Here is an 18,294-nt window from a genome sequence, read left to right as displayed (position 1 = left end):
GTTATCTGAGTCATTCATATATGTACTCCGGTCAGTAATGATTTAATACCAGTTTCTAATCCTAAGAGAGTAAAAAAGCAGGTATGGGTTTGTTGGGTTTTACTACCCACTGCTTTGGATATAAAATGACGGTTGATCAATGCAATTATTAACTATTTACGATGTAACTGAGGATAAGAGCACGGAAAATTATTGTGCATATTTGGCCTTGTTCCACTAGAAATTGATATGCCTATGCTTAAAATATAACAGGACAAGTCCCATTATACGATTATTCCAAGTTAAGATTATTCAACACTTTATCAATCTATTTAAGGATAACTAGGCACCAAATGTCAACCAATTCTGGGGACAAGTTCCCAAACTGGACGAAGCAGAAAATCATTAATGAAGCCACACGATCACGGTGTAAAAATTGATGTGTTATAATTACAAGAACGGCGGTTCACCTCAGGTTGGCATTTCTGGAAATAAATTCGCTTCGAAATCTGCCCACGTCGTCCTATTCTAACCACTCAAGAGCCACTTGGAATTTCGTAATCCTCAATGATGATGATGCTATTTATGATTAGTAATTTTCTCCTTTTCACGATGGGACGAAACTTGTTCCATCAACTTTCTCATTCATAATTCAGCTGTGATAAGAAAAGAAGCCGTGTTTTACGTCATAAAACGAAACTGCACGTGGTTAGACTGAGAATTCTTTTTAGAAAAGTGGAAAGTTCTGCAAACACAATAATTTTTTCGAGGGTTTTGAAAAACAAGGAGAAAGTAGGCAAATGAAAATTATCTACAAAATCCTTATATCATTTGATTCCTCTGTCGTTACCTAAAGTTCGGTCTCCACTCATTGTCAGTGGCCGCGGAAAGGTGTGGACAGAGGGACAATGTCCCCATCATCTTTCCATGTTATGAAAACCTCTCCCTCCTCTATCCAACATACAATGCTAATATCCCCACATGTCCCTCCTGCTTCCGCGGTATCTGCTCCCGCTAACTGTCTGTCTGCATATTTGCACCAAGAACCGTGCATACGTGCAAATGATGAGGTGTTTAGTTACTGCTGGTTGCGGTTCCAGAGTGCATATTGTATTTCAGTGTCGCATGCATTTGTGGTTAAATGGTGTGATGAGTGCAGTGGCCGTGGAAGCGTGGGGACAGACGGACAACGGTTATTAGATTTCCGTATCATCTCCCCATCTTATAAAAAGCCCTCTCTCCCCTATCCTACAATGGCAATGTTCCCACATGTCCCCACCTCTTCCGTGGTCACTGGGTGGGTGGCAAAAGATAATTATACCTCAGTCTGGTCTGGAGTCAGTATGGAGAAGAATGACTTTGTTCGTCCGTCTGTACATAGGTCCACATATTCTTTGATAACTTTTGTAACTTTATCTCACCGAAAATGGATAGGCGTTCACATTTGGTGGCAGTGATTGATGCAAAAATAGATGAATTTTGGTTTAACAAAACATATTTAATCAAAGTATATCATATTATTCAGTTGGTAATTATGACTGATGTTTTTAAAGTTCGAGGTCAAAGAGGTAACAGATTCTTTGACAAATCTCTGTACATATGCATGTAACCAGTGGCCGCGGAAGGGGGTGGACAGAGGGATAATGTCCCCAGGGTTATTCGATGTCCCCATCATCTCCCCATCTTATATCAACCCCTCCCTCCCCTGTCCCACAATGTTAATGTCCCCGGATGTCCCCACAGCTTCAGCGGCCACGTATGTGCATAAATATGGCCCTTCATGAAGCCTCACATTCCATCTTATGGAAATCATATTCTTGTCAAAAAGGTGGATCGATATTCCAAACATCAAAGAAACTCTAATTTTCTATGTGGAGAGAATAATATGGGATGAAGAATAAGTTATGTAAATATGCATATTTTTAGAATTCATGACACACAACTTACTGATATATATATACAGTGGCCGCGGAAGCTGTGGGGACATTTGGGGGACATTAACATTGTAGGATAGGGGAGGGACAGGTTTGTATAAGATGGGCAGATGATGAGGACATCGAATAACCGTGGGGACATTGTCCCTCTGTCCCCACCCTTCCGCGGTCAATGTACATACATCATGTTTTTTAATGCTACATAATAGTTTAACCCTTAGCCATGGGAGACAGTTTAAAAACGTTTTAGAGTTTTTGCTTTAATTCGGGAGACCGTGAAAAGCCGTTCACAAAAAAAAAGTCACTGCCTTCGGGGTCAACGGCTTTTCACGTTTTCACGTTTCCATGTCAGGTGCGGGACAACGGATATTTCCGTGGTAAAAATTATTTAGCTGATTCGGGAAACGGCGAAACACGTTGGCACTAAAAACTAAAATTATTAGGGCCTTGGATCAGAATCGTCCGTGGTAACACTAGGTCATTTTCATATAACTTCGCCCCTGCTTTGCATAGGATGGGTTGCATGTAAAATTTTTGACTCTGGTTTACTAACTGCTAAAACTATTCAAGAAATTTATAACGGAAAGTTATTGAGGCCAAACCACACCCGTCTCGTGTAATCTTGGTTTTGCCAGGACATGTTCATTTTTGCTAAATTTCAACGTTGATGAAAAACTACTTAAATTAGTTTGGGATTTTTCCAGAAGCTTGACAAATATTTTGGTTAGTACACCAATTATCTCAGATAATTTATAAAGGTACATAAAAAAAGGTACAGGGGATTATTTAAGATACTAAACATGAGGTAAAACCAGCATCGCCAATAAATAAAGGGTTATATACACCTTCTATCAAACTCATAAATTATCTAATTGATCTCCTCGTCTAGATTGAGGTCTTGGCTGCATTTAAAAGTTAAAATATACGAAATGTATGCATAAAGTTAGTCAGAACTCTTGATCAAAGTTAAAAAAAACCTTCACAAACATATGTTGTTTTGGACCAATAGCTCTATTTCTATTTTACAAATGTCTTGAGTAGTTTTGCATAGTCATAATTTTGCACCATAGTCATAGTTCATAACTCTAAGTAATTATCATGCAACTTTGCTTTACAATGTTACACTTGTAATGGATTATGCGTGTAAATACGTATAGAATAATACATTATTACGTGATGGATATATGTATATATAGTGGTATATGCTAAGTGTACTCGATTATGCACCTATTGCAAATACTCCGTATAAAATACATGCATTACCATTGGAATAGGTTCGTGATCCTAGATTGGAGCTACATGCGAGAGTGATATAGGAAAGAGATATGATTTAGAATAAGTGCCAATCAAACAAATGAAACGATTTATGGTTTAAAGCTAACAGGAGAGATTCCGTAGAGCTCAGCACAATAATCGGTTTCAGAGATAATCTAATTAAGTATGAAGAAGAATTTGGATAAGAACAAGCTATAGGAATTTCGGTACGAATTACTAATGGAAATAATAATCACGCTATAGCAGTATCAATAATGTGTACAGGGCATGGTAACCCGCAATCAGTAGAGATCAGTCCTCTATCTGACACGAAGATATGTCACTTAGTGTAAGCGGTTCCGGTTACCGTGAGATGTTACCTGCGGTATGGTAAACACCGTGTATGGAGTGTAGTGTAGGCGAGATAGCCCTGTCTTCTGCACATTGGTCGTACAGAAGCCCAGATTGATTGTGAGAATCTTTGCCTACTCAAAATTCCCTGCTCGACACAAACTGTATCAGACTTTACATGGAAAATCGGTCTTTTGAATTATCGTTCGGAATGATAATGATACAGTATCGAAATGTGGCAACTTCTCATCTTTCTATTCATGCATTAATCTCTTAGCTATGTTAACTATGAAAGAAGTTATTACGGAAAAACCATTATTCCTATTCTCTCACTATTGTGCATTACTCTACACACTTAAATTTTAATAGTCATCATTTTAAATATCATATTTATTGACGTTGTCCCGCAGCTAATTTTCTCCTAACGTGTTTTGCCGTTCTCCCGAATTGAGCATTTCTAAAATCGTCCCGAATCTAAGCAACTCATATAATAAAAGTTTCCAGATTTAGAACTTGTCAGATTTTAATTATTTTTTGGCTTCCCGAATGATCACAATTGTGGTCATCGAAACCCCGAATTTAATACAATTGGAAATTTTCCCAATAAATTTCCCATTCTATTTCTGCCATGTTTTAGTTTAGTTGTAAGTTGCACAACTGAAACAGAGTTAAAAATTATTGCAGTTCTACTGCAAGGAGACGTGTCCAGGATGAAAATGAGTTTCCACAAAAACTTTGTAGCTTCATTCACACGGCGAAAAAAATTTATTTCATTTGTATTCTTGCCCTGTCTCATTCTTTGTGTTGGATATTAACTTTGGCTAAAGGAGCGAAGCGTATTCCTCCTGAAGTGTTGGATGAAAAATCGCATGGATGGCCTTGTCTGTCTGTTTGTCCGTTTGTCTGTCTGTATTCACGATAATTTTAGAACTGATACGAATTTCGACATGTAATTTTCACTAAACGTGTTCCTAATTTTTGAAGTACAGACATGTTCAAAAGATGGGTCTTGAGGGTCAGGTCGTAAGGTCACAGCGCCACGGTGGTGAGGTCAAATTGTCGATGTTTTGACGTAGGTTTTTGCAGGGATTTCAGAAATCTCCATCATTTCGACGTACAATGACCCCATGACGGTTTTAAATCGATGGGTGGGTGTAGGTCACAAGGTCACGGAAAAAATGTCGATTTTTTTTTGTTTTAGACTTAATTTGGAGTGGGGATTTCAGAAATTGGTATCATTTTGACGCACAACGACCCCATGACCGTGTCGAAATCTTTAATTTCGAACATTTTAGACGTTAGTTAATGGAAAACAACGTAATCCACTTGGTTTCACTCTATTGTTACATTTCTTTTCCCACGATTTATTTTATTCCTCCTCCTCCACATCTCTTGTCGCATCAAGCTGCTTATCCTTGAAAAAAGGTTGCATGGTACCAGCCAGCCACTTGCGAATTTAAGTGCGCTCTCCCCAACTCCGTCATGCTTTTGGCATCCACCACAACCAAGAAATCATCCTCCTCATAGGCCCGCTCCATCTTAACGATCGTCAAGAGGATTCCGTCATCCTCGGTGGACTCGTTCGTTTCAGGGGCAGGGACGAAAACAGGCTCCGAGGGCACACAACCAGGCCTCACTTTCCACTGTGTGACCACCTTCGTCTCCAGATTCAGTTTCGCAATCCCATTCGCAAACGGGGAGAAAGTCGTGCTCATGTAGCCAGCCGTCGTGTAAACGAAGGTGTACCGTTTTCCCCGGTAATTGGGGTTAATTACCTGCAAATCCATGCCTAATCCGGGATCCGACAAGATTTCTGGCGTTATAATTAACCTTTCTCCGGTTCTGGTGGCTTGGACAGTTTTGTAGGATGAGAAGGGAGATGATTTTAATAAGGACTCGCCTTCAGGATATTGTGTGAGGGGGCGGGTTAGGAGAGGAATTATGTAGCGGTGGATTGATCCGGCGTCTAAGGGTCGGTTTTCAGGGGGGATTTGACTATCTGAACGGTTACGGAGATTGTGGAGTGAAGTAGCGTTGTTACAGTCGAGATTTGGCATGCTGATGACATCCAAGACGATCTAGAGTTAAGAATAATGAGTGATATTAAAGATAATGAGTTTTATTATTATATTAAAGTTATGTAAGAGCCAGTGTTTCGGGTGGAAGTACCGACTTGCAAGAAATAACGGGGAGAAAGTGGTTTCTTGCAGGTGAATATTTTGACCTGGGAGAAATACAAGGTGCAAGAAACGACACCCCGACGCTGTAAATACTTCATACGGCGCGTGGCTAGATGGCGTTTATTTCTTGCACTTTCTCCCAGTTTCTTGCACCTCGCATTTCATGCCTTGGTTGCTTTACAATGTAAGAAATATCGCAAACCCGCAGATTTCAAGGCATAAAAGACTGATAAGAGCACACGATAAATTAAACCTTATCATTATAAATCATCCCATCTTTTTTATTACCTCGTTCCCCTCCTCAAACGCATTAATTACACTCGGCGTGAAGAAAGGCAACTTCGAAAATACTTCCGTTTTGACCACGTTTCCACTCCCCTTATGAATGAGGTAGAAACGGACGCCATCCTCTGGTCTCCAGTCGAGCCAATCCGTGGAACAGTACCCTTTGACATAGGTAGCCGCTAATTTCATTAAGTTGAGCACCAGCGGCATTTCAATCATGATAATGTAATTCTCCGTCATCCCAAAGTTCCTGCATGGACAAGCCCCGAACATCCAGCGAGACGGGAAGGACGCAATTGTGGAAAATCTTTTCTCCAGCGGTTTGTCCTTCCCAGCGCTGGCAGGCATTTTTAACACGCTGTAGCGAAACGTGGGTTGGATGGCACCTCCGACGAGGTACACGTTCCCGGCGGCGTCCTCGAGAGGTTGGGAGCTGATGGAGTTCATCCCGAAGGTTTTCATGGTGTGGTGGGTTCTCAGAGTGGAGAGAGTGGTGGGGTCAATTTCGTGGTAGTAGCACGTGTCTCCGGCAGTGTAGAGGTTTGACCCCAATTTGAATATTGTGCCGACTACGTTGTCAGTACAGTCGTAGGGGCCCTGGAAATGGGAGGTGTTATGGGGGAAGAAGAATTCAGAGGTGGGGAAAATAGTGGGTGGAAATAGAGGATTTTGAGCGATGTTCTAAACAGGGTTTGGATTTCTAGGGGGGTGTTACACCCACACAAAAAAATGAGAATCCACGTGGAGAATACGAAAGTTATATGAAAATGCTGGTTTTGCCAAGAAAGTAACTTTTTATCGCTGTTAAAATACACTGTTTTTACGATTTTTTTAAGAAATACAGTATTTTGACAGTGATGAAAAGCTATTTTATTTATTCACAAAACCTGTATAACAATTTTACTAGAATAGAGGTTTTGTGAAGAAATTAATTTTTCATGGCTGTCAAAATATCTCATATTTTTTAATCGTGAAAAAAATTTATTTTGACAGAGATAAAAAAGTTAATTTCTTCACAAAACCTGTACTTTCATATGACTTTTGCCTTCTCCACGTAGATTCTCGTCTTTTTGGTGGTGTAACATCTAGGAAATCCAAACCCTTGAAAGAATCGAGCTCATCAAAGTATTGTATTTCGAGAAATTATTTTGCCCACCCCTGAACACTTTACATACACACTTGAACAAGAGAGATATGTAGATAGGACTCACAAATGGGATAAGTTTAGCAAATAGTTTGCGACTATTTGACCAAGGAGGTGTTCCAAATTCCTGCATGACTGGCCTTTTCGCCTCCACCGCCTTCGCGTGGGCGTTGGACTGGAGGTATTTTGATTTGAAGGATACTTTACGTCCGTCAAACTCGAATTTCGAGATAATAGCGTAACCATCAAACCAATTGTTTACTGAACCGTTCTCCAAGTCGAATACGCCAGGACTGGAAGCGTACAGACTTCCTTTCAGCCAATGGGGAATAGTTCCTGGAGGAAACAAATAACAAGTGAATACTTAATACGACCAACTAAATTTCTCTAAGTACTTCGTGATAATTAAACAATTTGCTGCTCCAAACGAATTAAAAGTACTTTTACTTATCGAAAATAATTGAAAAATCGTATATGCACCTACCTGAAAACTTTGCCACTTCTGGGTCCACAACTTGTTCCGTGTTTTGCAGATAGCGTGGCACGTTTTTCGAGTCTATTCCCGGCATTGTCAGGCACTTATACAAACCAATTAATTAATTTCTTTGTTATACAAGACACGCTAAAATTGAGTCCAATTCTTGAAATCGAAGAATCCAGACAGTTCATCAACTCCGATTCTAATGGCTTGATGAAAAAGTCTCGATTACTCAGAATTGTGTCGACTCGATCACTTCCAGCGAATGAAAAAAGATACATAGACGAAACAAATTTCATAAGAATCTTGACTTGCGAAATAACCAGTTTCCTTAAGAAGGAAATTGTACACAAATGTGGGTCTATCATTGCGAGATATGAATCACTATTAGATATTATAAACAAAGTAGATATACGTATGAAAATTGTGCAGATGCAGATATGGTTAAGACAAGATGCTCTTTGTTGAGGAGATTATGGCAATTGGCCTTCCACCTCCACCTCCACCCAAAACTGGTTTCCTTCCATTGTTGAGAAGAGGAATTTTGTCACAATCAGTGATTATCACGTTAAGTATAAGATTGATTCTGTAAATATGTATGTGTACATTGCTTGTACGTAAACATGCTTAAATGACTCATTGAATATGTAACCTCGTTGTAATACAATGATGAGATTTAATTTCCTCTTTTTATGCATTTTTCTCCTTACAAAGTAATAAATGGTTTTGTGTAATTGGCTAATTTTAAGAGTGAAGAATATGATTTATAAATGCTTATCTGTACTACGGAAACTATACCCAAAGGAGTTTCCGAAGTAGTTTCATGAATATGAAAATGCAATTAAAAATTTAAGATTTTTCGAACAAAAGTTGGAATTGTGTGGGGAGGAGGAAGAAAATTACTGTTTCGTAACCTCTTGTACCTCTGATTAGCGTCGTTCCTTACGTAACGAGATGACGCAGAGGCAAAACTAATATTAGATACGATCAGGGAAGGGCGAACGGAATGGTGGAAATCTTTTGCTCTTTTCATTCATTCATGTGATGCACTGGGTTTTCTGTTGATTTTCTGGTTAAGGTAGCATTGTATGCGCGTTTTGGGTAAACAAAAAGATAGATGGAAAGACATAAATTCTAACCCTTTAACTTTACAAATCTAAAAATTATCGATTTTTATTTAGACGCAATAAAATATGTTTTTAAAAACGTGCAGAGATGGTTTCAAAATTGTTATTTGAATACATTGAAGAAGGGAAAGTTGAGACAGAAAAATTTAAATTCAAAACCCGCATGCAATTAACCCTTAAGGAGCTGCATACATATGTACAAATGCTACGCAACCTTGATGCTGGACGGAAATAGATAAATATGAGAACCTATCTATCTTTACCCTGATTTAGATAACTCTCTCGAGTGACCCTTCTTCTTCACCAAGATGGTGGCATCCGCCGTCCTTGGAGCTGCTGCAGGTACGTAGGCATTTGTGTAATCCACTAAAAGAATGAAGAGAGAGAAAGTAATTTGTCCGACTGCCTTCAGGGACCGGCCTCGCCCTCGTTGTCGCGTTAACCATCATCCTCTACCATTACTATTACAAAAGGAAGAACAAGGATTGGGGCGATTTGGATAGGTAGGTCGTTTGCGTACATGAAGTTTTGCCGTGGTTTAATGTGCATGTGCTCATATAATATTTTGTAGAAATTGAGCCCGATTAGAAATTTGGTGCGATTTTTGCAAATATTTGGTACGATTTTCTGCAGAAATTTGGGCCGATTTTCTGCAGAAATTTGTGCCTGATAAGAAATTTGGGCCGATTTTCTGCAGAAATTGGGGCTGATTAGAAATTTGGTACGGTTTTCTGCAGAAAGTTGGGCCGATTTTCTGCAGAAATTTGACCTTATATTCTGCAGAACAACTGTAGTAACTGTACGCAGAGCGATTTGTGCAAAAAAATATGCATAACTGTGCAGAATTACGTACATACTTCTGCAGAATAAAACCCATATACATTTTCTTCAAGACTATGAAACAAAAAATTCAAAATTTGCCACTTTCTGCAGAATTTGTCACAGTCATTTCTACCATTACAGTAGTAATAACTTGATAATAACTGATACGTCCCCTCTGATAAGGTTTGAATCCCCACGGCCCTCAAAGTACTCAACTCCACTGGTCGGACCTGGCGGTGTGAAACCGAGTCGTGCATGTATTGCCGCATCGGAAAGTGGATTTGGCAAATGTCCCTATGGCACACGCGATTCTCGACAAAGCTCAAGGTCTTCCTGGTCTAAATCGTCAATCGGCAGCAGTACTGGCAGCACCTCGGATTATGGACACGGACACGGGGCAGAAAAAGTCAAGAAGTGGGACAGTCGTGGGAGTCGATCGTCAACAAAATCTTGTCCCCCACTCTACACGTACCCGCAACAGGTAGGCTTTTGTTTTTGTTTGAAGTCTTGTGTACATGCATAAAACCAGTGGCCGCGGAAGCCGTGAAGACATCTGGGGACATTGCCATTGTGGGATGGGGGAGGGACGGGTTTGTATAAGATGGGGACATCGAATATCTAAGCGTGGGGACATTGTCCCTCTGTCCCCTCAAGCTTCCGCGGCCACTGCATAAGACTGGCAAGCAAGCACTCAAGGCAGATTTCCAAAACATGCTTCAACCTTGGATTAGGATTTAAAAGTGGAAAAGTGAAAGCTCAGGATTAAGAATGGCCACGCACTCGTAAACAAAAGCTTTACTTTTCAATGCAAACAAGCACAAGATTTCCTAGAACGAGTGAAGGAAGGAAGGATGTTATGTTGATGCTTTACATAAGTTGGTTCTTACGCTGAAATGTTATTGAAAAGGTTAAAATGTTAAGACCCACTTCCTAGACTTGCACTCTTAGCAAAGCGGTGTCAACTGGTGATCGAGGTTGTTACCATTTCGGTGATACAAAATTTACATATGTATATGCTTCAGCTGGTGATAGACTTTCAGATAGACTGGAATCTTTCCACGTGGTGACACTGCAACAACCGATCGGTAACATGTTATCACCATCTGGTGAAGTCACACATACTGCACTCGGTGATAATCCGGGGATAAAATTTCTTAGAGTGCACACATATGTACATAAACTAATCCTAAGCCTACACACGAGAACGTTAGATCAAAGTAAATACGTTTAAAAAATACTGGGAATCATTACAATTGCCGCGGAAGCCGTGGGGACATTGCCATTGTAGGATGGGGGAGCGAGGGGTTTACCTATATGTAAGATGGAAAGATGGTGAGGACATCAAATGACCGTACATTATTGTCCCTCTGTCCCACACTTCCGCGGCCACTGGAATCATATATAACATGGTATCATTTATTGTTTCATTAAATTTGCATAAGCTTCAAAAAACTGTTCATCCTACTCTCCTAAATGCAATCAGACTGAATTATTCATCCCATTATGCATGTCGACATAGTAGGCGTAATAAGTTGTGTGTGTCGCACGTTTAATGCAAACATTACGAACGGAAAACCTGACACTTTTCCGCTTTTCCATTTCTTAAAAACTTTCTTTCCTCACAATACGTACGTCCGTACTATTCCGAGCAGCAGTCAAAGAAAGTGTCAAAGGAAATGAAAACAAGTTTAAGTAAAGAAATTTAAAACTTTTCAAGAAATCGGACAAGCAGAACTTGGTACAAAATCGTAACTTTTGATGAAGCAACTTTTCACATGCTCCACATTACGACAGACTTATGGCATGCGTAGTAAGTAATTATGTAGTCATTTATGACAGTAATAATCTAAGAAAAGCACATAATCACTGCCGTCGTTTAAATCAACACGAGTTAGAACTATGTGCCTCGACATACATAAAATTGATATCTGTTTCCTTCCATATTAATCCCACGGATGGCTGAAAGAGCACGAAATGCATTGCTTTTCGGGTGTTTTATCCAAGAATTAGTTTACACTTTGAACGACTCAAATTTTGTCTGCACTTTGCGGTGTTTGACGTGTGGTGACCTTTGTAAATATCGGTATGTAGATTATTTTGAGAATTAATTGCAAGTGTCAATTTCGTGTGTGCGGTCGCCGTGATAAAGTTGTTCCAGTCATAACGGTAATGTTGCCTAACTCGAAATTGTACCAGTGGCCGCGGAAGCCGTGGGGACATGTGGAGGCATTAAGATTGTAGGATAGGGGAGGGAGGGGTTTATATAAGATGGGGAGATGATGCGGACACCGAATAACCGTGGGGACATTGCCCCTCTGTCCACACCCTTCCGCGGCCATTGTGCATATCTAATCGACGTGTAAAACTGAATGCGAAGTGTGCATACAGAAGGATTGAACCCACAAAGTACCTACTACTCAATTGTTCAAGCTGTTTTTACAGTGGTTGTTCTGTTCTTGTTCTCTTTGTGTCCCGGACATCTTGGAAAATGGGCTGACTATTTGTTTTCAATTACACCCAACCGATTCTTAATGGCGCAATTTCCTGATCTCTGACATGTTTGAAGGGAACATTTCTCTTATTTCGGCAATATCCACAAGACCATCAGCAACACCGCGTCACTAGAGAATTCTTGGATATAACCAGATCTCACGACTTTAGAAAATAAACACGGTTCACAGCACGTCTTTGTTCAGCTAGGATATACATCCCGAGTAAAAATTTGGACGGGGGAATTTCTTGCAGAAATTTGGCCAGATTTTCTGCAGAAAAACTTTATGCAAGGTAATTTGTGCAGAGGGCTATGCTCGCAGAATTATGCACGTACAGTTCAGAATAAAACGAATAGTAAATTTTATGCAGAATTGCAAATTATGCAGAATGCAATATGGTTTTGCAGATTACTCCAGAATTCGACAGAGTGGTTTCTACTCGGTTAGGCAGAATTATGCAAATACAGTTCTGCAGAAGAAAGCCAATGGAAATTTTCTGCATAATTATGCAGAAAATAATTATGCAGCATATTTACAATATGCTTTTGTCGATTCCTGCATAATTCGACAGAGTAATTTCTACTCGAGTATGCAGAATTATGCACATACAGTTCTGTAGAAGAAAGCCAATAGAAAGTTTCTGCAGGATTATGCAAAACACAATTATGCAGAATATTTACAACATGCTTTTGTCAATTCCTGCATAATTCGACACAGTAATTTCTACCCGGATATATTACGTACGTACCTACGTAGTTTATCAGCTATACATTGTATGCATATGGAATTTAAGCAACCAGCACGTCCCTAGAAGACTAATGGGACACTAAATAAATGAAATTAGTCCGACTGTTAGCTCCGAGTAAAAGGATTTGCGACGGATAATTCTCTTAGATTGTCCCCTTTTTGTGAAATGAATCCTTATTTCAATAAAAGTATTGAATTACTACAGGCACCAGCAGCACCACGAGCCATTCTTTTCCTTACCAGGCATAAGGTTGTGCTTTTGCAGGAAAGTCCAAAGTTCGAAGAGTTGGGCAATAAAAAAATTGGGGGCAGAAGGAGAGGATTAGAAGTCCCAAATCCATCCATCTTTTTAGTCGTGCTTCCATCCCAAAGATATTTTTAGGTTGGATGGAAAGTAACCTTTTCCCGATGAAATGAGCACTTTCTCCTCATCCTCAATAATTAAAGTGTGAGGCAGCCTGCCTGTGGACAGAATGTTACATAGAAATTTCAGATTAATACGGGTACACATAAGGAGTACTAATTTAGTGGTGGAAAAAGTTCCGACTTTATTTTGTGGGGTGCATTCATTTTCAAGAATTTGTGAAAAAATGTGAAATATGCATTTTCGAAAATTTGGCAATGAAATTTTAGTAGAAATTGTAGAAATTTTGGAATAACATGCGTACAAGGAGTGAGAAGCCCCGTTCGTGCAGAATGCTGGCTTTGCTTAATTTCATTATACGATTAAAAATCTGGTAGAGTCAGATATACATTGCGTGCTGGTATTGATTTGGTAATAACTTCCTACCGGATTGGTAATAGTTTATTGCTGGGTAGTAGATTATTCAGTACCATATCATCTGTACTGAACGGTAATGCCCGTTATTACCGGTAGAGTATATATGTACTCTGATCAGTATTCTGCGTGGTAAATTCTTCAGTACCACGACACTACTAAATAAATGGTAATTCCCTTTATTACCGTCCGGTAGAGACATATATGTACTCCAGTCAGTAATGATGTAATACCAGTTTTCTAAGAGTGCATTAGCTGCGTTTTTACTATTTTATTATATACAGGTTGCTCTCCTTCCTCAAAGCGTGCGTACGTGCAAAATTGAGTGTCAACAGTCCTCTATAATTTAGTAGCACATAATTTATAACTAGCAAAAATCATCCACAAAAAATGGTATATAATTTAACGTTAGATATTTCAAAGCAATATTTTTCCAGACAATTTACATAAATTGATTGATATAATAATCATAATCTTGCAGACAGCTTACACAAATAACTATCATTATTCCACACAAAGAGCATGATTATTAGTCTGCAAACCGTTTTTAGACAATGATGGAAAAAGTTTAGTGCGGCAAAAGGGTTATTTTTATGCCAATATGCATCCGTATAAATATAATTTGGTCGGGATTTGTCACAAACTTTCCTTCCCAATCTGTCTGCTGGTACGCAGTGGCCGCGGAAGCACGTGTGGGGACAGAGGGGCAATGTCCCCACGGTTATTCGATGTCCCCATCATATGTACATGTTAAATACACTCAAAATAAGGTATTAATGAATCATTACCATGCGGAATGACTATGTGGCTCTACCACGTCGGTTACGATTTGTCGTAGAAATGATAATAATAAGTTCAGGGCAATTCAAATTTAATACATAATGGTATTCACCTCCTTAATATTTGGTAATGAATTTGAATTTCCCTGAACTTATTATTACCATTTCTACGACAAATCGTAACCGACGTGGTAGAGCCACATAGTCATTCCACATGGTAATGATTCATTACTACCTTATTTTGAGTGTAAAAATCTCCCTCCCCTATCCTACAGTATCCATTAATGTCCCCAGGTGACCCCACAGCTTCCGCGGCCACTGTTCGTACATGCATGCATGTATTTGCGTAGTGAAAAGAACTTTTACAGGTGATGGTTGCTACTTCTGTCCCAATTTCCTCCACCGTCAGATAAATCCATGCAGCGTATTACGTAATTGAAAATTCTCCCTTTGACGTGTTCAGATAAACACCAGGTTTAAATCCGTCCTGAGCCCAACTTTACGTAACAGAAATTTCAATTAAATGTCAAATGCCGTGCCACGCCAGTATTTTCCGGTTTGGACCTCGTCTCCCAATTTGAGCCTGCATACATACGTACTCAAGTTGTTGATCTTTGTTCAACTTAAGTGATAATTTTGATCCAAATAGTGTTAACAGTGTTTCGGGTGGGAGTAACCACTTGCAAGAAATAATAAGGGAAAGAACGTGTTTTTTGTAGGGAAATATTTTGACCAGCAAGAAATGCAAGGCGCGAGAAACGTCGCCGCGCCGCTGTACTTCATACGGCGCGTGGCTAGATGGCGCAAATTTCTCGCACTTTCTCCCAGTTTTTTGCACCTTGCATTCCTTGCGTGGCTTGCTGAACAGTGCAAGAAATGTAGCAAACCTGCAAGAAACGAAGCACTATATACAAGGAACACTGGTTTTTCCCAGTTATTTTGTATTTCTTGCACTTTCTCCCAGTTTCTTGCACCACGCATTTCTTTTTTTACGTTTTTTGCTTCACAGTGCAAGAAACGTATGTAGCAATCCCGCAAGCCACGAAACACTGCAGTTAACAACCAGGAACCGAATTTCCCATCAGCTTTCTTGTTTGGCTAGGACTTTGAACGCGTCTCTATACCATTTCAGATTAAGAAGGTTTACAAATTCATGAGTAAAATTTCCATGCGACATATGCTAAAATGACTTCAGAGGCGACGGGAGAAAGCTGAATGTCAAACCTCTTTAGAATTTCCGCACATTACGTACAATCTGATATGAATGGTTGCATACGTACATCTGCTTTTCACTCTGGCCTCATTTTTCTTTTGTGTCATACTCTTTTTTATTCCCGTGCTATTTTGTCGTACTAAATGCAATAAGGAAGCGAATTCAAGGACAAGCTTAAATGCTGACGTGGACACATTTCTCTGTACAAGGCATACAGTGGCCGCGGAAGTTGTGGGGACATGTGGGGACATTAACATTGTAGGATGTGCAGAGGGACGGGTTTATATAAGTTGGGCTGATGGTGGGGACATCAAACAACCGTGGGGACATTGTCCTCTGTCCCCACACCCTTCCGCGGCCACTTTGGAATAACGACTCCCACTACCAGCAGCGAGCTTATCCCTGTTTGGCGTGATGTTTTTGCGTCAGAAGAATGAGCAAGATGAACTACGAAATCCTCTTTGTAATAATAATGTGAACAACAAATGGATGATTTCTATTAAATAGCAACACCCCAATTTATTGTCACCAACTTATTTCTTATTAATTAAACAACTATTAATTTTGCACAATGCTGCCGAATTACAACTCTTCAATTCTACTTCTACTCGGCAGCTACTCTTAAAACCTACTTACTGTTCAACTACTTAACTGCTACTAAAAACTCCCCTTCTTCTCAAGATCAAGTTCAATGTCACGTTCATGCCGTCTCCTTTCTCTTCCAACTCATCAACCGGCATGTTTAAACAAATGGGGCAAAATGACACATATAAAAACAAGAAAATAAATACATAAACACTCTCATGTTATGCAAAAGCCACTGTTCTTTTGGCATTATGTAGTGTCTAGTTATACAGTGGCCGCGGAATGTGTGGGACATTTGGGGAGAATAACATTGTAGGATAGAGGAGAGAGGGATTTATATAAGATGGCCAGATGCTGGGGACATTTAATAATCATGGGGATTTAAATTGTCCCTCTGTCCCCACCCTTCCGCGGCCACTGCATACATTCATAATTTGATAATATTTGCACCCTATGCAAAAAAAACATTACATATTTCACACAGGAAGTTAAGCTATGTATTATTTTCATGCATGATGATACATGACCAAAACTCATCAAGGTTTCAGTAAAAATTGAATCATAATTTAAATCTTGTTAAGCTGGGTGGAGAGTTAAGATTTATCCGAGTTTTGCAACTTTTCCGACATGCATGACGTGTGCCATCTTCTTTTTTAAGAAGTAGGGAGAAAAGAAACTGTTTTTCTTTCTCTTGCGGACATGCAAAGACTTTACTTTACTCTTTATGTAGTGCTGGTCCTTTATTTTTGTTAGAGGAACACCAGCCCCGTTAATGTAGAGATGAAGTAGTAGAGTGTCTGTCTGGGAACGAAAAGTGTACATTTTAGTCTACCATCCGCAACTTTTAAGCCAGTGTTTTGGGTGAAAGTAGCAAATTGAGAGAAATAACGGGGAGAAAGTGGTTTTTTGCAGGTAAATATTTTGATCTGCAAGAAATGCAAGGCGCTAGAAACGACACTCTGTCACTGTAAGTAGTTCATACGGCGCATGGCTAGATGGCTCACATTTCGTGTACTTTCTCCCAATATCTTGCACCTTGCATTTCTTGCGGTACTTGCTTTGCAGTGCAAAAAATGTGGCAAACCGGGAGACTAAACACAGAATGAAAGTAGTCGCTACTGACCCCGTGTTTCGTGTGTAATTAACAATTTTTCAAGAAATGACAGGGAGAAAGTGGTTTCTTGCAGCTATTTCGACCCGCAAGAAATGCGATGCATGAGAAACTACTTCATACGGCATGATGGCGCATATTTCTTGCACTTTCTCCCAGTTTCTTGCACCTCGAATTTCTTGCATGGCTTGCTTCAAAATGTATCAAACTCACCAGAAACGAAGCATTATTTTTAACCCTAAGAGGCTACAAAAGCGAGACGGATCCTGCCTTCATGTATCTTTTCTTCTGTCAGTAACCTGAAAGAATAGCATGGGAACTAAACTCTTGAAGTAATTGTTGTCTGAAAAGATGAGAACGGAATAGATAGTCTTATAAATTTGGACATGAACACCCTCGTCTGGTGGTTCAAGGCCTGGATTTACGTAAAAGAAGAAAGTAAGGATAAGCAGTTGTTAAGTGAATGAAATGAAAGAAGTCTAATCAAAGCGTTTCATTAACTGGAGATAAAATCTCGCTTTCACTCAAAGTTGGTGGATCTAGAGAACTGTTATTAGATTGTCGTGGCGCTCTATTCATAGCAGAGACACGTATTCAGTGGCCGCGGAAGCCGTGGGGACATCTGGGGACATTAACATTGTAGGATGGGGGAGGGGGGGGGGTTTATATATAAGATGGGGAGATGATGAGGACATCGAACAACCGTGGGGACATTGCCCCTCTGTCCACACCCTTCCGCGGCCACTGTCTTTCTTAATAAATGGAACATCTTTTGAGTGGGCGCGGAAGCTATGAGGACATCTGGGGACATTAACATAGTAGGATAGGGGAGGGCGGGGTTTATATAAAATAGGCAGATGATGGGGACATTGAACAACCGTGACGACATTGTCCCTCTATCCCGCACCCTTCCGCTGCCACTGCAAGCATTTATCTGTATTATTATATGGAGGGTAATAATCCAGATATGCATCTTACACAAAGCTGCCAACCAAACCAAACCAACCAGCATATGGTGGGTTTCTATTATTAAAA

General features: G+C 39.8%; 2 protein-coding genes across 3 annotated transcripts in view; one reads left to right on the top strand and one right to left on the bottom strand.

Annotated features, from left to right (window-relative positions):
• LOC110856334 (synaptotagmin-7) overlaps window positions 1–18,294 on the top strand; it is a 54,406-nt gene that overhangs the window by 5,617 nt on the left and 30,495 nt on the right. Inside the window, exons 2-4 of one of the 2 annotated variants that reach the window (XM_035856925.1) lie at window positions 9,006–9,074; window positions 9,145–9,235; window positions 9,738–10,035. In XM_035856925.1, the coding sequence (XP_035712818.1) occupies window positions 9,041–9,074; window positions 9,145–9,235; window positions 9,738–10,035 (423 nt within the window). In that variant the 5' untranslated portion in view covers window positions 9,006–9,040. Of the gene's footprint in view, window positions 1–8,971; window positions 9,075–9,144; window positions 9,236–9,737; window positions 10,036–18,294 lie in introns of those variants that run through there. The other variant, XM_022104818.2, reaches the window with a different exon arrangement.
• Window positions 4,261–7,872, bottom strand: LOC110856335 (beta,beta-carotene 15,15'-dioxygenase). Its single transcript, XM_022104819.2, has 4 exons — window positions 7,612–7,872; window positions 7,195–7,463; window positions 5,987–6,580; window positions 4,261–5,596 (listed from the first exon to the last, which is right to left on the bottom strand). The coding sequence occupies exons 1-4, from the start codon at window positions 7,694–7,696 to the stop codon at window positions 4,928–4,930; spliced, it is 1,617 nt and encodes a 538-aa protein (XP_021960511.2). The 5' UTR covers window positions 7,697–7,872; the 3' UTR covers window positions 4,261–4,927.

Source organism: Folsomia candida, unplaced genomic scaffold (assembly GCF_002217175.1).
Source record: "Folsomia candida strain VU population unplaced genomic scaffold, ASM221717v1 Fcan01_Sc015, whole genome shotgun sequence".
In the NCBI taxonomy this organism is placed as follows: domain Eukaryota; kingdom Metazoa; phylum Arthropoda; class Collembola; order Entomobryomorpha; family Isotomidae; genus Folsomia; species Folsomia candida.
Note: the sequence above shows the minus strand (reverse complement) of the source record. Positions and strands in the feature narration are given on the sequence as shown.